The sequence below is a fragment of the Coregonus lavaretus genome, assembly GCF_964263955.1.
Source record: "Coregonus lavaretus genome assembly, chromosome: 12".
Classification (NCBI taxonomy): Eukaryota; Metazoa; Chordata; class Actinopteri; order Salmoniformes; family Salmonidae; genus Coregonus; species Coregonus lavaretus.
Window position 1 is genome coordinate 10,755,170 of NC_139999.1, and position 21,530 is coordinate 10,776,699.

Consider the following 21,530-nt stretch of genomic DNA (forward strand, 5'->3'; position numbering starts at 1 on the left):
TACGCATGTAAAATATATTCGCAATTATGAGACAAATCATATATGACATGATTTTATTGACTCCAACGAACAGTGATAGGTGGATGGAAATGTCGATTCAGAAGAATGTCTATATTCTACTCAGTATAAATGATTAAGTTATTCATCTTGTAGTAGGCCTATATGGAGCAATTTTTATCCTGAATGATTGTTGTCGCTTACAGTATGCTGAAGTATTTACACTGTTTACAGTTATGTCCTGTACAAAATAGATCAATGAGATTTACAAAGGATTCCTTAGAAAAAGAAAGCTCAAATATCAACGTATTAAAAAGGAAAAGGTTAATCTATATAGAATTAACCCTTAACAATAAGTTAATGCTATTACATGTTCTGTTCACACTAAGTTGACATGCATTTACATTAAGAAATCCATCACAATTGCACCTCAATGACATTAGATACCATTATTACAATTTGTATCTTTTTATTTTGAGTCAATAACAAGCTTTGCAAAATAATTATGACTATTCAGCAACCTGTATTGGCCTTCATCAAGTGGAAATGCTTAATTTAGAATAAATTAATATTCATTAAGTTTCCAGAGGAACCAGATTTTATAGAAAACATTGATTTATCTTAGACTTTTACAAAGTCTCGTTTTTATTTTGAACTATGAACTTTGTTCTTGGATAATAGTTCAATTGTGCCCAACTGCAATTAGGGCCTAATCCGTTTCGACAACAAGCCGTGGAACCTCTACAACCTAGGCTTACACTGTCAAAGGTATAGCGATCTAAAGCCAAGGTTCTACCACTTCTAATTCAGTCAAGTGGTGTCTTGTGGGACCAATGTTTTTATTCCGCATATTCTAACAACCTTCAGATAGTTAGTCTACTCATAACACAAAGCATCCCTTCCATTTTAAAGGTCACATACTCCCTCTCAATGCAACACTTGCATCAACATTCACATTAAGGCATAGTTAACCCTGCCTGGTAACATATCATTTGGTCCAACTTACTGCAAGACTGAGGCAATGCAAATCAGAAGTGAACTGGGTTTGTTAGCTTTTAAAACAATTTTAAACCTTTTTCTTTTCCTTCTGATTGCCAAAACCAGTAGAAGTTGCTGCATAGTCCTGATACACCAGATAGTTAGCAAACACACAGCACAGCCACTACAGAGCAACAGCCACTACAGAGCAACAGCCACAATGACCAGTGAGTGAGATGAAGAACAAACAGAATGGCATTTGTTTTCCTGTATACATAGATACAGGGAATTCTATACTCGTACTCATATTCATTCTCTTCTGAATAGTAAAACAATGCAGAGTTTGTACACTGGCAAAATGGGGAGCCTACATGATAATTATGTTTTAGTTAGAGGCTAATTATTAAGATTATAGAAGGTCCAGATGGGTCTCATGGTGCCATTGTGAAATGGATAGGCCAAAGCGGCATTTTTTCCCACATATGTTTCATCAAGGATTTCTTTCCATTTGTAAAAATGTGGAAGGTTAACGTTTATTGGGATGAGTCTTGTCTTTGAGGCAGAACTGAGAGATTTCCGCTAGATGGGCCAGCTGCATAGTCAAAACTGGCTACATTATAAAAAATTATAAAAAAAAAAAAAAAATGCCCTTTTGGATTTAATTTATTAAGGTTAGGGTTAGGACATTAGGTTAGCAGTGTGGTTCCTGCTAGAGGTTAGGTTTAAAATTAGAGTTAATGACTTTGTGGCTGTGCCAGCTAGTGACCACTCTGCAGAGCTGCCTCCAGTACAAGATTCATGACAAAAAACGCAAACCTGCCATAATGTGACCACACAGGGAAGCAAAAGCCATTCACTTCAAGTCATTAACAGTTTGATGTCATCAGATGGACTTTGGACTCATTAATAGTTTGATGTCATCAGATGAATTTTGGACTCATTAACAGTTTGATGTCATCAGATGGACTTTGGACTCATTAATAGTTTGATGTCATCAGATGGACTTTGGACTCATTAACAGTTTGATGTCATCAGATGGATTTGACTCATTAACAGTTTGATGTCATCAGATGGACTTTGGACTCATTAACAGTTTGATGTCATCAGATGCACTTTGGACTCATTAACAGTTTGATGTCATCAGATGCACTTTCCACTCATTAACAGTTTGATGCAAAAGAACAAAAAATAAATAATGTTTTAACGTTATCATGGTGGTTTAGTTCCAGTTTGCTTAATAATGACCTTTAATAGTGTGCAACGTTTCTTTCGGTTGTGATAACGATTGTACAAAGAAAGCAATTTAACATTCATTTTACAGTTTATATACAGGTGATTTATGATCAAGGGATTATACATCATTAGTGTGGAGTCCAAAACAGAGACATTCTCCTACACTGTTTAAGCATCAGTCAGTATGGCCAAATGTATCTTTTGAGAACACTAATGTAACCCACTCTACTTTACAATTTCATTTTTTAAAAATAAAAATGTACATTGCCTGTGACTTCTATCTTGTTTTGATAAGTTTATCTTCCTATATGTATGACTGTGAAGTGGGAAATGGTCCTTGATCGTTGCTGATGAGCAAATCAATATTTCTTCCATTTTATGCGGTGTGTCTGTATGGTCATTAACTAAACCAAAGATGAGCAAAGCAATAGTACCAGTCAAAAGGTGGACAGCACCATTGCGAACCTCTGATCACAACGGTTTGTGGGGTGCAACAGAGAGCTCTAAATTATGTTCACTCACCCGTCTTGGTATAGGCGGGTGAGTATAGGCCTAAATACATGTTTCTGCAAGGAATGAGAGAGTAGCTTTGTAAAAAAAGGCTACATTCAAAAGCACCTAAATGATCTGCGATGTTACATGGCCAACACATTGAGGAAAATATCTACATGTTCATTATTTTAAGCACTTTTATACTCTGACCCCCTAACTAGACAGTCAATATGCAAGATTACAGTAAAATATTTGGTTCAGCATATACGATATTTGCACCATGCAACTAGTGTAGATAAAACTGAAATGAATATCTACATAAAGAATTGAGCACAGTAACAATATTGGATAATTGCGTGGAATATATTAGATGATACCTCACCATCTTTAAAATAAAAGTTGAGGAATATCTACGCTATAAGCAAACAGCATTTGCTCAAGCATTATTCATACAAAATAACTTTCTTAGTAATACCTGATTTATATGAAAGTGGTACTATCATGGCCTTATTTCTTCAAACAGGTAGTTAGATTTCAAATATATGTCTATGTCAGTTCAGTCAAATAAATAAAAAATATGCTGCCTGCAACAAAACGATGGACTAGTACAACAGAAGCTGACATTAGTACGTACTGATATTTTTCCCCCCCTGTTTTAGTTATGAGTATGACAGCATCTGTAATTTTGCACAGTTGTTTTTGCCGTGAATGATAATGAAAGATATTAACCATAAGGAAATAATCTGTGTTCTGCTCTGTTCAATCCTCTATTTTCTCACTTGACATTGAAACCCTGATCATCACCATCTACCCTACCTGCAACATATTGTTATCTGTAAAATATAGTTAGATGACCTTTAAATCACCCCGGAACCATGTGAGGGAGGGAAAAGTGAATGTCCTGGCACTACTCTGCTCTGAGGCGATGGTTATGAAAGCAAAGCACCACGATTGAATACTGCTGTCCATCTTGAGGTGACCATCAGGAATATATGTATTAAGGCATTCAGTTTGTTTGAGCACAGAGTCAAAACAGTTCACCTGGTTATGTATAAGAGTTGCATATGTCTAAGATTTGGCCTTCAAAGATTGATAGATAGATATGTATTCAGGAACAGGACACTATACAACCTGACATGCCGTCAACATGCCGTCATTCTCTTTCCAATAAGCCGAAAACAGGTTTCAAACTGACTTGATTTTACAGGCACACTGCAGGCCATGTTGCTGTTGTTGAGCAAAAGCGGATAAGCAAGAATGTGCTTTTTTTTGTCTTTTAAATGTGCTGTTGGAAGAATCACCTGCTTAGACGAATGAGAGATGAGGATTAATTTCTAAAGAGTAATACTTATTATCTAGATAATTAGCACCTGTTTCTATTGAGGGCAGCAGTGATAGAGATAAGTCTTCCATAAAGAAAGAGAGACTTTATACTGTAAATATAACCTTTAGTTCAAGAAAATTGGCAGAAATAGAAAATCGAAATGTTTTATATATCGCTATAATGTCTGTTGGAATAACTTGGCATGATTGAATAAAGTTTCAAAACAACAGAACAAAACAAAACGGCTTCTCATTCAACCATATGGAGTATGATTGTTTTTTGCTAAGGTTCAAGATAAGTTACAAAATTAGCAGGAAACTATATTGGAGAGTTTTTGTTCCTGAATATTATACACTGAAGCTCACATAGGGGGAAATATGTAGGGCTATTTGAAGTGCTAGGTTTTGAGTCTACAGTTGAAGTTGATGTTCAAAGTGTAGGGAGGCTGGGGTCCATTGTTTCTCTGTCTGGAGATTCAATGTAGTTGGCTGCCTCTTGCAACTTCAACAACATCGCCATCTGAAACAACAGACAAAGGAGAGAAGGGTCAGGAAAGACAGATCATTTCAATGTAACTCTATACTAGTATGGTGACTAAGATTCCTTCCAAGCACATACAGTAATAGAATTGAGACACAGACAAGGCCAGAGAAGGCCTTACAGCAGGGCTGGGAAACAGGCGCCCCACAGTGTGTGTCAGGGTTTTGCTCCAGCCCAGCTCGTGCTGTACACACCCGATTCAACTAATCAACAAATAATGCTCCTCATATTTGGCCACTATTAGGTGAATCAGGTGTATCGTTGCTGGACTACAACCACATCCTACACACACTGTGGGACGTCCGTGACCACAGTTGCCTACCCCTAGGGTACATGAATGGGAAGACGAGTGTCTCACCAGTGGGTCCAGGGTGTCCATGGAGCTGGGTGGGGTCTCCTTATTAAGAGGCCTGGCTGAGGCCTCGCTGGGCTGGCCGGGGCCTCCAGAGGTCATGCTGGGGGGAGGCAGGTGGAACAGCTTGGCCTGGTCCTGTTGGGCTGAGGGCCAGGGTAGGGTGCCCCTCACCCACTCCACTGGGTCCTCCCACACTGCCTTCTGACCATGCACCTGTGGCACAAAGCCACAACACCGTCATACACTGACCCAACCACTGTCCTATCCACTTTTTTTCAGGACAAACCTGTAATTCATCTAGGGTGGTCCCAGATCTGGTTATGCAGTTACGCTAAATGCTTGACGTGGCAATGACAATAGGAATTGGCGATACAGCACAGATCTGGGACCAGGCTATAATTGATCTACCGGGATAATAAAACATGTCTGACCTTAATGCCATCCTTGGCTCCTTCCTGCAGGTAGGGGATAATGGAGAGGTTCCACAGGTCAATGAACCAGGAGCGGAACTCCTCCACAGTCACAGGACAGGACAGAAAGAAGCACGGGCCTAGAGAGAGGTAGAGAGAAGAGAGACAGACAGAGAGAGAGACCGAGAGAGAGACAGCGAGAGAGACCCAGAGACAGAGACAGAGACACAGAGACAGAGACACAGAGACAGAGACACAGGAAATAAAGAGAGAATAAATCATATTAAAGATATCTTTCAATGACCACATCCAATCAAACACACAGTCTGTGACCATAGACTACAAACAGGTCACCAATATCTAACTAACTTTAGGTATTATTTATTTTGTATAGTATGTAGATTTAGATCTGTAGACCATCCACAGGGGACTATCCAAATAAAGTGTGATCTAACTTTACATTCCTGTATTATTTCTCCCTTAAAACAGAATGTTTTCCTACCGATGAGGAAGTCGGAGGTGCTGTGTTTCTCCAGGAAGGTGTGCAGGTGGTACCACAGCTTGGGCACCCAGTCCAGCACCCTGAGGAGGTCCTCGTTGGCCAGGCTCCTCTCGTCCTCCGCCTCCATCAACTTCCTATGCAGGTAACGCACCAGGAAGCCATTGGCTGGCTCCACGTTATTGGAGAAGGTAACCATCCTGGGGGTCAGGGGAGGGTCAAAGGTCAGGACATGCTGTACATATCCTAAAGCACATTATCTAATGTACCTATATATTAGACGGCCAATATCCTAATTTAAATATGCATCAAAGCATAGATTAATGGCAGGGATATAGCCTTCAAAGAGGTGGTTTAAGGCTGGGTCAGAACAAAAATAAAACATGATTTGTCTCTTCAATTACCTGAAGCTGAGGTGCAGGCCGTGGTTTGGGGTCATCTTCACTGGCTGGTTGGTAGTTCCAATGACGTAAGGACTGAAATAGACAGAATCATCAGTTCAGACTGGAAACAATCCTTTACTAGAAATGTCGCTATAGATGTTTGATAAAAGGTTCCATTTCAGCTTCTGTTCAGTGTGTTAGTCCGCTCACCATTTGTGGTATTTGCAGGTGAGGGCCCCATTGACAAGCTCACTGATGGAAGTGGCATCATGTATATCATCCAGGATGACCACCAATGGGATTTCAGCGGTGCTGGTTTCCCGATCGATCTGATTGGCCAGGTTGGACAGGTAGAGTTGGAGATCCTGTTGAGAGGGAGGAGAGGGAGAGAAGTCATGCTATAGATGTATGGTGTTAAATCACAAACCCCATGACAGATGACTGCTTTCTCTTGGTCCTGAGCTGTAAGGTGTACATGTTTTTGTGCCTGTCCAGCACTAACACATCTGATGATTAGTGATAGCCTAAATGATTAGTTTATAATGAGCTGGGTCAGGTCTATTACTAGTACTGGGCTGAAACAAAACCCTGCACATCCTATAGCTCCTCTGTAAAACTAGGAGTGAGGAACCGTGTTGCCGTATGTATGGCACATGGTCCTGTCCCCACCTTGCATGACTGGCGGTGCATGTTGAAGGTGACCACGATACCGTCAGTGAGGTCTCGGCCACTGCGGTCCACCAGGTACTCTGCCAGGTGGGAGGTGAGGTAGGTCTTGCCGGTGCCGCTGGGCCCAGACAGGATGAGGCGGCGGTGTTTTAGCAGCAGGCTGATGTAGTGCTGGCTCATGGGCTTGGGGATGAGCGTCTCAAACACCAGGCTGTCCACACACTTCTCCTTCAGACCTGCAGGACGCAGACGTCAACAATTAAAAGTTTAATGTTCTGAAGCTTTATTGTCTGTTTAGTGTAAACACACAGTATTAAATACAGCTCTGGAAAAAATTAAGAGACCACTGCAAATTTTTCTTAAATCAGCATCTCTACATGTATGACAGCCATTCCATTCCAGTGTCTGTTGAATTCCAACACAGGCACACCTCATCTACTGAATTAGGTACTGATTAGGTGATCACCTGAAACAAATCTTATTTAACGAGGAAAAGTATAAAAACCACTGCTGTGGTCATCACTATCCTCTTGCAATAGGACCAGCTGGATGGTAAAAACAGTGCTAATTGTCATGATCGTCGTAGGAAGCAGACCAAGGCGCAGCGTGATAAGCGTACATTCTTTTAATGAGTACACACACAAACAAAACAATAAACGATACGTGAAGTCCTAGGGTTAAACACAAACCTTACGGATCAAGATCCCACAATACAAAAGTGCCAACAGGCTGCCTAAGTATGGTCCCCAATCAGAGACAACGAGAATCAGCTGCCTCTGATTGGGAACCACCCTGGCCAACATAGAAATACAACGATCTAGAACAGAAACCTAGAAAACTAAACATAGAAACTAACACCCTGGCTCAACATTAAAGAGTCCCCAGAGCCAGGGCGTGACAGTACCCCTCCCCCCCAAAGGCGCGAACTGCGACCGCGCCAACTAAACCCAACAGGGGATGGGCCGGGTGGGCATTCCGCCTCGGAGGCGGATCCGGCTCCGGGCGTGACCATCACTCTCTCTCTCGCCCTCGTGGTCTGGCCCTGCTCGCCGGAGCTGGACTGAACACCAGTGGAGCGGATTGCTCTGGCGTGGAGCAGCTGACCGGTGCCGGACCAGGCACAGGTGGAATAGGCACGGGCCGGGCCGGGCTGGCGACGCGCACCACAGGCTTGGTGCGAGGGGCAGGAACAGGCCGGGCCGGGCTGGCGACGCGCACCACAGGCTTGGTGCGAGGGGCAGGAACAGGCCGGGCCGGGTTGGCGACGCGCACCACAGGCTTGGTGCGAGGGGCAGGAACAGGCCTGGCCGGGCTGGCGACGCGCACCACAGGCTTGGTGCGAGGGGCAGGAACAGGCCGGACCGGGCTGGCGACGCGCACCACAGGCTTGGTGCGGGGAGCAGGAACAGGCTGGACCGGGCTGGCGACGCGCACCACAGGCTTGGTGCGGGGAGCAGGAACAGGCCGGACCGGGCTGGCGACGCGCACCACAGGCTTGGTGCGAGGGACAGGAACAGGCCGGACCGTACTGGGAACACACACCACTGGCCTTGTGCGGGGATCAGGAACGGGCCGGACGGACTGGTAACACACCCCAGTACCTCTCGCCGTGCCTCTACACTCTCCTTCCCCCTCATGACCAATGGCCCCCGTAACCTGGTGGCCTCCAGCAGCCCCGTCGTCCATGCCGTGTGCCCCCCCCAAAAAATTACTTGGGGTTGCCTCTCGCCTGTCCGACGACGGCACGGTTGGCGCCGAACCTCCTCTCTCGCCAGGGCCTTAACTTTTGCCCATGGCCCTCTGCCCGCGAACATGTCCTCCCAAGACCACCATTCGCCCACCTGGGACATCGCCAACTTCTCCAGTTCCTTACCCGGCGTTTGCTCCTGAACACGCTGCTTGGTCCTTCTTTGGTGGGATCTTCTGTCACGATCGTCATAAGAAGCGGAACAAGGCGCAGCGTGATAAGCGTACATTCTTTTAATGAGTACACACACGAACAAAACAATAAACGATACGTGAAGTCCTAGGGTTAAACACAAACCTTACGGATCAAGATCCCACAATACAAAAGTGTCAACAGGCTGCCTAAGTATGGTTCCTAATCAGAGACAACGAGAATCAGCTGCCTCTGATTGGGAACCACCCTGGCCAACATAGAAATACAACGATCTAGAACAGAAACCTAGAAAACTAAACATAGAAACTAACACCCTGGCTCAACATTAAAGAGTCCCCAGAGCCAGGGCGTGACACTAATAGTACATCAAAAGTAATATTAATCAAAAAAGAACTATTGACCATGCCAAAAGAGTTGAAAAGGAAAGTTTTGAGTGAGGAAAAGAAGGGTTCAATTCTGGTTTTACTGGCAGAGGGATAAAGTGAGCGTCAGGTTGCTTCCATCCTTAACATTTCAATGAAGGCGGTTCATAAGAACAAGTTCAAGCAGCAGACATTGGGGACAACAAAGCTACAGACCGGCAGAGGGCAAAAACTACTCTCTACTGACCGGGATGACCGCCAACTCATTCGAATGTTACTCAACAACCGTAGGATGACATCAAGTGACCTACAAAAAGAATGGCAAACGGCAGCTGGGGTGAAGTGCACGGCGAGGACGGTTCGAAACAAGCTCCTAGGGGCAGGGCTGAAGTCGTGCAAAGCTAGAAAAAAGCCCTTCATCAATGAGAAGCAAAGAAGAGCCAGTCTGAGGTTTGCAAAAGACCATAAGGATTGGACCGTAGAGGACTGGAGTAAGGTCATCTTCTCTGATGAGTCCAATTTTCAGCTTTGCCCAACACCTGGTCGTCTAATGGTTAGAAGAGACCTGGAGAGGCCTATAAGCCACAGTGTCTCGCACCCACTGTGAAATTTGGTGGAAGATCAGTGATGATCTGGGGGTGCTTCAGCAAGGCTGGAATCAGGCAGATTTGTCTTTGTGAAGGACCCATGAATCAAGCTATGTACAAGGTTGTCCTGGAAGAAAACTTGCTTCCTTTTGCTCTGACATTGTTCCCCAACTCTGATTGGTTTTTCCAGCATGACAATGCGCCATGCCATACGGCCAGGTCAATCAAGGTGTGGATGGAGGACCACCAGATCAAGACCCTGTCATGGCCAGCCCAATCTCCAGACCTGAACCCCATTGAAAACTTCTGGAATGTGAACAAGAGGAAGATGGATGGTCACAAGCCATCAAACAAAGCCGAGCTGCTTGAATTTTTGCGACCAGGAGTGGCATAAAGTCACCCAACATCAATGTGAAAGACTGGTGGAGAGCATGCCAAGACGCATGAAAGCTGTGATTGAAAATCAGGGTTATTCCACCAAATATTGAACTCTTCCTAAGTTAAAACATTAGTATTGTGTTGTTTAAAAATGAGCATGAACTTATTTTCTTTGCATTATTCGAGGTCTGACAACACTGCATATTTGTTGTTATTTTGACCAGTTGTCATTTTCTGCAAATAATAGATAGTAAAACCAGAAAAACTGATAATTTTGCAGTGGTCTCTTAATTTTTCCAGAGCTGTATAACAAAAATGGACATTGGCATCCTAGCAAAATGAACAACGATTGGTTGGGTGTAGGGCATTCCAAACAGTCCTCCATTCAGCTGCTCACACAGACCTCACAGAGACCTACCGTAATTGCAGAGAAACACCAAAACTATCAAGCCATTTCTCCTAACATTGTGAGAATACACTAAACCAGAGGTTGAATGTTTGTAGTTAAAACAAGGAGTCCATCCATGTGCATGAAAATGTTCTGCTCAACGATTTACCGCATCACATGTCATGTCACCCTTCATAAACAACTAGGAGTGCTCCACAATGCCACCCTCCCCTCCCCCATGCCTTCCTCCCTCCCGCCTTGTCCTCCTCCCTCCCTCCCTCCCGCCTTCTCCTCCTCCTACCTCCCGCCTTCTCCTCCTCCTCCCTCATGCATTCTCCTCCCCATGCCTCCTCCCCCTCCATCATGCCACCTCCCCCTCCCCCATGCCTCCTTCCCATCCCTCCCACCTTCTCCTCCTCCCTCCCTCCCGCATTCTCCTCCTCCCTCCTGCCTTCTCCTTCCGTCTCCCTCTCTCGTCCTCCTTCTCTCGTCCTCCCTCCCTCCCGCCTTCTCCTCCTCCCTCCCTCCCGCCTTCTCCTCCTCCCTCCCTCATGCCTCCTTCCCCTCCTTCCCTCCTCCTCCCTCCCGCCTTCTCCTCCTCCCAACCTCTCTCCTCCTCCCTCCCTCCCACCTTCTCCTCCTCCCTCCCTCATGCCTCCTTCCCCTCCCTCCCTCCCTCATACCTTCTCCTCCTCCTCCCTCCTGCCTTCCCCTCCCTCCCTCCCTCCCTCCCGCCTTCTCCTCCTCCTCCCTCGCGCCTTCTCCTCCTCCTCCCTCATGCATTCTCCTCCTCCCTCCCTCCCACCTTCTCCTCCTCCTCCCTCCCGCCTTCCCCTCCCTCCCTCCTGCCTTCCCCTCCTCCCTCCCTCCCGCCTTCTCCTCCTCCCTCCCTCATGCCTCCTTCCCCTCCCTCCTCCTCCCTCCCGCCTTCTCCTCCTCCCTCCCTCCTTCTCCTCCTCCCTCCCTCTCTCCTCCCTCATGCCTTCTCCTCCTCCTCCCTCATGCCTTCTCCTCCTCCTCCCTCATGCCTTCTCCTCCTCTTCCCTCATGCCTTCTCCTCCTCCTCCCTCCCGCCTTCTCCTCCTCCCTCCCTCTCTCCTCCCTCATGCCTCCTCCTCCCTCCCTCCTGCCTTCCCCTCCCTCCCGTCTTCCCCTCCCTCCCTCCCGCCTTCTCCTCCCTCCCGCCTTCCCCTCCCTCCCTCCCTCCCTCCCGCCTTACCCACCCTCCCTCCCTCCCTCCCTCCCTCCCGCCTTCCCCTCCCTCCCTCCCTCCCTCCCTCCCGACCTTCCCCTCCCTCCCTCCCTCCCTCCCGCCTTCCCCTCCCTCCCTCCCTCCCTCCCGCCTTCTCCTCCTCCTCCCTCGCGCCTTCTCCTCCTCCTCCCTCCCGTCTTCTACTCCTCCCTCCCACCTTCTCCTCCTCCTCCCTCCCGCCTTCTCCTCCTCCCTCCCTCCCGCCTTCTCCTCCTCCCTCCCTCTCTCCTCCCTCATGCCTTCTCCTCCTCCTCCTTCCTGTCTTCTCCTCCTCCCTCCCTCCTGTCTTCTACTCCTCCCTCCCTCCCACCTTCTCCTCCTCCTCCCTCCCGCCTTCCCCTCCCTCCCTCCTGCCTTCTCCTCCCTCCCTCCCGCCTTCCCCTACCTCCCTCCCTCCCTCCCGCCTTCTCCTCCTCCCTCCCTCCCACCTTCTCCTCCTCCTCCCTCATGCCTCCTTCCCCTCCCTATCTCTTTCCTCCTCCCTCCCTTCCGCCTTTCCTTCCTCCCTCCCTCCCGCCTTCCCCTCCCTCCCTTCCGCCTTCTCCTCCTCCCTCCTGTCTTCTCCTCCTTCCTCCCTCCCTCCCGTCTTCTACTCCTCCCTCCCTCCCGCCTTCTCCTCCTCCTCCCTCCTGCCTTCCCCTCCTCCTCCCTCATGCCTTCCCCTCCTCCTCCCTCATGCCTTCTCCTCCTCCTCCCTCATGCCTTCTCCTCCTCCTCCCTCCCGTCTTCTCCTCTCTCTTCTCCCTCCTGCCTTCTCCTCCTCCTCCCTCCCGCCTTCTCCTCCTCCCTCCCTCCCTCCTCCCTCATGCCTCCTCCTCCCTCCCTCCTGCCTTCCCCTCCCTCCCGTCTTCCCCTCCCTCCCGCCTCCTCCTCCTCCCTCCTGCCTTCCCCTCCCTCCCTCCCTCCCGCCTTCCCCTCCCTCCCTCCCTCCCACCTTCTCCTCCTCCTCCCTCCCTCCTGCCTTCTCCTCCCTCCCTCCCGCCTTCCCCTCCCTCCCTCCCTCCCTCCCGCCTTCTCCTCCTCCCTCCCTCCCGCCTTCTCCTCCTCCCTCCCTCTCTCCTCCCTCATGCCTTCTCCTCCTCCTCCCTCCTGTCTTCTCCTCCTCCCTCCCTCCCGTCTTCTACTCCTCCCTCCCTCCCACCTTCTCCTCCTCCTCCTCCTCCCTCCCGCCTTCCCCTCCCTCCCTCCCTCCTGCCTTCTCCTCCCTCCCTCCCGCCTTCCCCTCCCTCCCTCCTCCCGCTTTCTCCTCCTCCCTCCCTCCCGCCTTCTCCTCCTCCCTCCCTCGCTCCTCCCTCATGCCTTCTCCTCCTCTTCCCTCATGCCTTCTCCTCCTCCTCCCTCATGCCTTCTCCTCCTCCTCCCTCATGCCTTCTCCTCCTCTTCCCTCATGCCTTCTCCTCCTCCTCCCTCATGCCTTCTCCTTCTCCTCCCTCATGCTTTCTCCTCCTCCTCCCTCATGCCTTCTCCTCCTCCTCCCTCATGCCTTCTCCTCCTCCTCCCTCATGCCTTCTCCTTCTCCTCCCTCATGCCTTCTTCTCCTCTTCCCTCATGCATTCTCCTTCTCCTCCCTCATGCCTTCTCCTCCTCTTCCCTCATGCCTTCTCCTCCTCCTCCCTCATGCCTTCTCCTCCTCCTCCCTCATGCCTTCTGCCTTTTCCTCCTCCCTCATGCCTTCTACCCCTCCCTCATGTCTCCCCCTCCTCCATGTCTTCTCTCCCTCCCTCATTCATTCTCCTCCCTCATTCCTTCTCTCCCTCCTCCATGCCTCCACCCTACAGTGTGACATACCACCCCACATTTATAGGGTGTGTGTGTGTGCGTGTGTGTGTGTGTTTGTGTGTCTGAGGCCTGGGCCAGCTGGGTCGGAATGCCTGAGCTGCCTGACACACAAGCTGCAGCGGGGTGTTTCTCTGAACCCCTCCTATCCCACCCTTCCCTACTGCATTCCTTCCTAGCCAGGAGGAACAGACTGCCTACCCCTGCACCTCTACAGTGGTTTAAAATCACTAATGGGCTCTAACTGATACATATAGATTACACTGGGATGGATCTATGTACATCACTGTTCAAAATGCGCTCCAAGAAAACTAAATCGGTCCAAGAAAACTAATCGGTCCAAGAAAATCTAATAGCTAAATGCCTGTCTGAGCTTATGTTTTCCTCTGGGTCTCCTGGGGGATGGATGGAAGCCACACATTCTCTTATGTCAATAATAAGGTCATCTGAAACATAGCGATAAGGGAGAGGTAGTCAGGCTGAGCCCCCGACGCTACAGGGTACCAGGGCCCCCGACGCTACAGGGTACCAGGGCCCCCGACGCTACAGGGTACCAGGGCCCCCGACGCTACAGGGTACCAGGGCCCCCGACGCTACAGGGTACCAGGGTTCAGAGACAGGGGGAGATAGACTTGACGCGATAACGAGGCAACATCCATTCCACTTGATATTTAACATGACATGTTAGTATTAAACATGACAAGCAGTCCAAATGTCTGGATAGTGTAAGATCCCTGGCCATAAATCATGATATATCTTAATAAAAACATTCCTTTTATCATTTTTCAGTGTGGAATGTTGTGGATACTATTTGGTTTCTGAAACAAAGGGCATGCTTTGAACGTGGAATGGGAAACTTCCAAACATAACAGGAGATCTGAAGAGAGTGGACAGACATTCCAGAGCGGACTAAAGGAGGTGGATGTTCATGAGACCAGCCAGACGGACTCAGAGCCTAAAACATGTGTTGAAATGACCTTTTGGGTGTACATTAAGTCTGTTGACTGTTTGCTGACCCCAAATGGATCTAACACAAGCTAGACACAAGCTGCTATTTATTTGCCCTTTACAAACAATCGTTGCTCAAAGAAACACACACAAAAAAAAAACTAACTTCTACTGTGATAATCAGCTAATAGTACGTAAACAAATACAAGTATTTTGATCGCCACATTAAATAGAAAGAGTGATAAAGGTCACCCTTTTCTTACATACAAATCCATAAATAACATTATATTCTCCGAAAAATTACCATTGGTAAATCGATATGAAGTTAATCACTTTTTGACAGCCTTTGACAGTTTTAGAATTAGTTGCTTATTAGCCTGCACACTGCGTATACCAAACATTAGGAACACCTTCCTAATATTGAGTTGCACCTCCATTTGCCCTCAGAACAGCCTCAATTCATCGGGGCATGGACTCTACAAGGTGTCGAAAGCGTTCCATAAGGATGCTGGCCCATGTTGACTCTAATGCTTCCCACAGTTGTGTGAAGTTGGCTGGATGTCCTTTGGGTGGTGAACCATTCTTGAAATGCACGGGAAACTATTGAGCGTGAAAAACCCAGCAGCGTTGCAGTTCTTGACACACTGAAACCGGTGCGACTGGCACCTACTACCATACCCTATTCAAAGGCACTTAAATATTTTGTTTTGCCCATTCACCCTTTGAATGGCACAAATACACAATCCATGTCTCATTTGTCTCAAGGCTTACAAATTATTATTTAACCTGTCTCCTCCCCTTCATCTACACTGATTGAAGTGGATTTAACAAGTGACATCAATAAAGGATCATAGCTTTCACCTGGATTCACCTGGTCAGTCTATGTCATGGAAAGAGCGGATGTTCCTAATGTTTTGTACACTCAGTGTATAATCGATGTGTGCCCGATGCTGCCCCTTATCTCTGATTCTCTGCTGGGCGCACAATATCAAGTGTACCTATAGGCTATTTAGTGTGGTCTCAAATGTTCAATAGCCTATAAGCTACAAAGTGCATGCTCGGAGAAGCACAGAGCAAAGTTATATTTCTAAGGTAGCTGCTGGGATTGTGTAAATAAAACTAGGCTGCATTACACACTGCAATGGATATTGCAACTAATTTAATAAATAAAAACAATAGGTTTCTTGATGTATTTATCAGAGTAATTGACCTCACAATAAGCCAGATTCGACTAACTTACATTGTGGTGATGAAATTTGAAGTAGCAGCCGCGGCACAATCAATCAGAAACGGACAGCTCACGGTGCTGAAATTAGACAAATTCGAGTAGACATAATTCATTTAAACCGTCTTCATTTTAATTAGACTTACAAGAGGGCTTTGTGTTGCAGCCTATGTCTTCCTATTTAAGAAATAAGAGGTAGGCCTACTTTTTTTGACAGATGAAATTAGGCTACAGGCTGCTATATCCATAGATTTGTCAGTCAATTCTTCCACCTACCATGCACTCTTTAAATAGCCTACCTCCATGTCAGTGAAGGGCTGTTAAGTTATAACAAGGACTCGAATTGAGGGGGTATGAGAGGGTATATGCCATAGGCCTACCTTTTATCAAAGAAAATGGCAAAAAGCACAGGCCTATCCCTTGTTAGCTTAAGATTTTGAAGAAAATAACACAGCTTTGATTATATAAAGTGATCTAAAACAGCACTTTGGTCTGCAATGATTTATGCTAGAAACAAGCGGTAAAATACCTGGGGAAGATGTGACTCCGATGCATATGGGCTATCATTGTTTTGTTTCTTTGACATTCAGAAAAAATTTACTTTGCTTGGGAAGTAATCAAATTCTGTCAGTATCAATTGACTAAGCTATTGACTTTCTGTACTGTAGATATTTAAACCCAGACAGCTTTTAGGGAAATACTTTGAACCTTCTCTTGTTGGGTTGAGACACGGAAGAAGAGTAGCAGTTAAAGCTTAAATTTTTCTGCGTCGGTAGGCCTACTCTGTCTGGGGTGGAAAGGTAGGCCTGACTTTGGAAAGTACCATGCTCAGATTCCTAATGACGTCTCAGATTTAATTATTTGCAAACAGGGACAGTTTCATTGCAAACAAGACACACTGATTTGGCATTGGAGAAATATGATAAGGTGAACACATAGGCCTATCTCTCTGTCCCTTCTTAGCCTGTAATTTCAGTCATTTGTGTGGTATTAAAAAATATTCTGCTAATATGTAGAATTACTTAGAAATGCATGAAATGTTTATAAAGGCTATTTTTTCTCGGACCTGCAAATACAATGATAGATTCATGCAATGCATTTAGAATTAATGAGATCTTTCCACCCCTCCTCTTGTCCACAGTGGTCTGTGAACCCACAACCTTCTGGCCCGCAGCCATGTGCGCTATCAAAATTCCTGCGTTGGCATGTAATGCTTACAGGATGAAGAACAGTTTCTAAAACTGCATATCTAAGGCTCTGGTCTGTCCATGAGGTTCTCTGCTATCCACTGTATATTTTAATTATTATTTTGCGTATAGGGGAGGGTCACTTTTTTTTTTTTTGCGGGTTCAGGGAGGGTTTAGGTAAAATATATTTTTGATGACAGAAGGACCATCCATTTTCATTTTAGAGAGGTCCAATTTTCTTCATGTTACCCTTATTACAAATAATTACTACCGCAAAGATGGCTGCCAGTCCACCCAGCGTCGAATGTCAACTTAACTGGTCATTTCTATTCTATTATCTATATTTCTATGATTTCAATAGGTTTCTATTATCTATATTTCTATGATTTCAATAGGTTTCCTATGGAGCATTGACAGTAGAATTTAAAACAACAGATATTCCCATTCAAGTCAACCTTCTCTGTGGACCTCCAACCATCTTTGTGCTACCATTTGAAAGTTGAAATCTCAATTTTTTTGTACATTTATCAGTCAAAACATGACACCCACCCTGTATTCAAGAGCATGTTGTGTCTCAACCGATGGCGGGAACAACACAAAAACCTCAGATGATATTTAATAAAAATATATATTTAAAACATTTATTATAAAACAGTTTGACAACCCTGTTTGTAAGCTTTTAAATTATATCAATCTCAACTGTTGGATGTCTCATGGTATGGTTGGGTATGCAAAATAGGTAAACTTTGAGCACTTCTACAACGGTGATTGAATTTAAACGGATTTAGCCCATTATTCATAATTGTACCATTATGATCCTGGTTACCTTTGAGTGTAACAGTGATGCCGCTGGGCCCCTTGGATACACAGTGTGAGGGTTGGCTCTCTGGCAGCTCCCCTCCCAGCACCCTCCTGATGTGATTCATACCATAGCTGTAGATAGAGTCTGTAGACAGGCCCAAGCTGGAGGTGGGGTCCACCTTGGCTATGTACACCTGGGGGAAGAGAGAGAGAGAGAGAGAGAGAGAGAGAGAGAGAGAGAGAGAGAGAGAGAGAGAGAGAGAGAGAGAGAGAGAGAGAGAGAGAGAGAGGAGAGGGAGAGGGAGAGGGAGAGGGGGGAGAGAGAGAGAGAGGAGATTAGCGGTGGAGGGGAACATTAGCAGTGGAGGGGAGAGCGGAGGGGAACATTAGCGGTGGAGGGGAACATTAGCAGTGGAGGGGAACATTAGCGGTGGAGGGGAACATTAGCGGTGGAGGGGGAACATTAGCGGTGGAGGGGAACATTAGCAGTGGAGGGGAACATTAGCGGTGGAGGGGAACATTAGCGGTGGAGGGGAACATTAGCGGTGGAGGGGAACATTAGCGGTCGAGGGAACATTAGCGGTGGAGGGGAACATTAGCGGTGGAGGGGAACATTAGCGGTGGAGGGGAGCATTAGCGGTGGAGGGGAACATTAGCGGTGGAGGAGAACATTAGCGGTGGAGGGAACATTAGCGGTGGAGGGGAACATTAGCGGTGGAGGGGAACATTAGCGGGTGGAGGAGAAGGGGAACATTAGCGGTGGAGGAGAACATTAGCGGTGGAGGGGAACATTAGCGGTGGAGGAGAACATTAGCGGTGGAGGAGAACATTAGCGGTGGAGGGGAACATTAGCGGTGGAGGGGAACATTAGCAGTGGAGGGGAACATTAGCGGTGGAGGGGAACATAAGCGGTGGAGGGGAACATTAGAGATGGAGGGGAACATTAGCGGTGGAGGGGAACATTAGCGGTGGAGGGGAACATAAGCGGTGGAGGGGAACATTAGAGATGGAGGGGAACATTAGCGGTGGAGGGGAACATTAGCGGTGGAGGGGAACATTAGCGGTGGAGGGGAACATTAGCGGTGGAGGAGAACATTAGCGGTGGAGGGGAACATTAGCGGTGGATGGGAACATTAGCGGTGGAGGGGAAAGCAGACTGAGAACTTACAGATACAGCATAAGATGTGAAGCTTAAGTACAGAAAAGTGCATCTGTATTTATGTGTGTACAGTTTGTTAACATTATGATCCTACACAGAACCCCACACATTTGTAGGGTACATTTACATCAACAATGTATCCACTTGTGAAGGAAGAGCAGGGTTTTTCTCAGTCAAGGTGTCTGTTGAGACTCACCTTAAAAGCCTGGCCGACGGCCAAATCCAACATAGGCCAGTCCATTCTGCTGTTAACCCTCACAGTACCGATGAAGAAGTCCTGCTGTTTCACCTCCTGTTGAACGAGGACATGCAGAAGTACTGGATAGGTTAAAAGGTTCACCATCACTCTTATTATAGAGCTCTACTGAACGGAATAAGTCTCCCACATACATCATGAATTTTAATAAAAAAAGACTCACATCTTTGAAGACGCGCAGGTTGGCCACATGAACCACCACTCTGACACGTGTGTCGTCCCTGTGAGAGGGGAGACTGACGGCTTCTGTCTGGAACAGGTCTGTTCAGAGAGAAGGGGGCAGAGAAAGAAGAGAGAGAGAGAGAGAGAGAGAGAGAGAGAGAGAGAGAGAGAGAGAGAGAGAGAGAGAGAGGAGAGAGAGAGGGAGAGGAGGGAGAGGGAGAGAGAGAGAGAGAGAGAAAGGTATGGAATGACACAGGGTCAAGCAATAATCTAATGGGTGTCCTACATGCTTGTCATGAATTCCTTTAACATGTCAAACACATAAACGTGGGTACACATTGTCCTTGTGTTAAAATGAGGTCAAGTGAGATCACTATTGGTTGTGAATAGGCTCCTGGGTGGTTGTTGGGTTGTTTTGTAACAACTGTTAGAAGGTTTCATACACACACTTTAAGGAGGGTTATTTAGCTGACGTGTTTTGTGATAATTATCTCTAGTTTCAGATTTTAAAATTAAAACTAATTAATGGAAGTGATTCAGTCCTAGACTTGCTCAGTGATGACTGTGTTCCTCTAGTTACTGCATCACTGATGCCAGGGCTCACCAGGGGCGCTGCCCTCTCCCAGACTCATGCTTAAATTCTTGGTCAGAGATTGGCGTGGTGAGGCGCTGCCCAATGACGCCAGGCTGGAGGACTGGGAGGTGGAGGTGGAGGGACCGCCTGTCTTCAACTGGTCATTCTCTGCCTTCAGGTTCTCCACTGTCATCTGCAGGCAGGAACACACAGTGTAGCATTAGGGTGATACTAACACAGCTACCTACTTAGTGAGGGGAGTCCTGTAGGGGCCTAGTGGGGTCAGGTTCAGGGGCCAAACCATATCTACGTTACAGTAGATATCATTAGTTAACACAAAAACACACATACACACAGGCAGGCACACACACACACACTCACCTGCATATTGTTCATGGCCTCCTGCAGCTGCTCCAGCTGGTGGGCAGAGCTAAGGGCTTCCAGGCGAATGTCTGTCAGCTTCCTCTCCTTCTCCCAGAGGGCCGAGCGCAGCGTAGACACAACCTTCTCATCCTCCGGGGGCTCCTTGCCTCCTTCACACAGCCTGAGGGAGAAAAACACACGTTGCGAAGACTGAACAGAGGCATCATGTCCATTGAAACTGAGGTGGAAAGTACAATATCAATTCCCTTAAACTGATAGAGATAAATAAGAGACACATACATGAAAACAGAGCTAGATACTGACACATGAAAACAGAGCTAGATACTGACACATGAAAATAGAGATAGATACTGACACATGAAAATAGAGATAGATACTGATACATGAAAATAGAGATAGATACTGATACATGAAAATAGAGATAGATACTGATACATGAAAATAGAGATAGATACTGATACATGAAAATAGACATAGATACTGATACATGAAAATAGAGATAGATACTGATACATGTAAATAGAGCTAGATACTGATACATGTAAATAGAGCTAGATACTGATACTTGTAAATAGAGATAGATACTGATACGTTAAACTAGAGATAGATACTGATACGTTAAACTAGAGATATATACTGATACGTTAAACTAGAGATAGATACTGATACATGAAATAGAGATAGATACTGATACATGAAACTAGAGATAGGTACTGATACATTAAAATAGAGATAGATACTGATACATTAAACTAGAGATAGATACTGATACATTAAACTAGAGATAAATACTGATACATTAAACTAGAGATAGATGCTGATACATGAAATAGAGATAGATACTGATACATTAAACTAGAGATAGATACTGATACATTAAACTAGAGATAAATACTGATACATTAAACTGGAGATAGATGCTGATACATGAAATAGAGATAGATACTGATACATTAAACTAGAGATAGATGCTGATACATGAAATAGAGATAGATACTGAAACATTAAACTATAGATACATTAAACTAGAGATAGATACTGATACATTAAACTAGAGATAGATACTGATACATTAAACTAGAGATAGATACTGATACATTAAACTAGAGATAGATGCTGATACATTAAAATGGAGATATATGCTGATACATTAAACTAGAGATAGATACTGATACATTAAACTAGAGATAAATACTGATACATTAAACTAGAGATATATGCTGATACATAAAATAGAGATAGATACTGATACATTAAACTATAGATAGATACTGAAACATTAAACGAGAGATAGATGCTGATACATGAAAT

At 46.1% G+C, this 21,530-nt stretch overlaps 1 protein-coding gene across 1 annotated transcript in view; it reads right to left on the minus strand.

Moving 5' to 3' along the window:
* Window positions 1–4,453: 4,453 nt before the first annotated feature.
* The window catches only part of LOC311138322 (neuron navigator 1-like), a gene marked incomplete at its 3' end in the record, with an annotated part of 111,945 nt that continues 94,868 nt past the window's right edge, over window positions 4,454–21,530 (minus strand). The window contains exons 13-24 of the mRNA XM_084173005.1: window positions 20,217–20,379; window positions 19,866–20,028; window positions 19,263–19,360; window positions 19,040–19,135; window positions 17,710–17,878; window positions 6,881–7,116; window positions 6,422–6,576; window positions 6,233–6,304; window positions 5,832–6,028; window positions 5,351–5,469; window positions 4,923–5,132; window positions 4,454–4,543 (exon numbers count right to left, since the gene is read on the minus strand). Of these exons, the coding sequence (XP_084029131.1) occupies window positions 4,454–4,543; window positions 4,923–5,132; window positions 5,351–5,469; window positions 5,832–6,028; window positions 6,233–6,304; window positions 6,422–6,576; window positions 6,881–7,116; window positions 17,710–17,878; window positions 19,040–19,135; window positions 19,263–19,360; window positions 19,866–20,028; window positions 20,217–20,379 (1,768 nt within the window). The remainder of the gene's footprint in view (window positions 4,544–4,922; window positions 5,133–5,350; window positions 5,470–5,831; window positions 6,029–6,232; window positions 6,305–6,421; window positions 6,577–6,880; window positions 7,117–17,709; window positions 17,879–19,039; window positions 19,136–19,262; window positions 19,361–19,865; window positions 20,029–20,216; window positions 20,380–21,530) is intronic.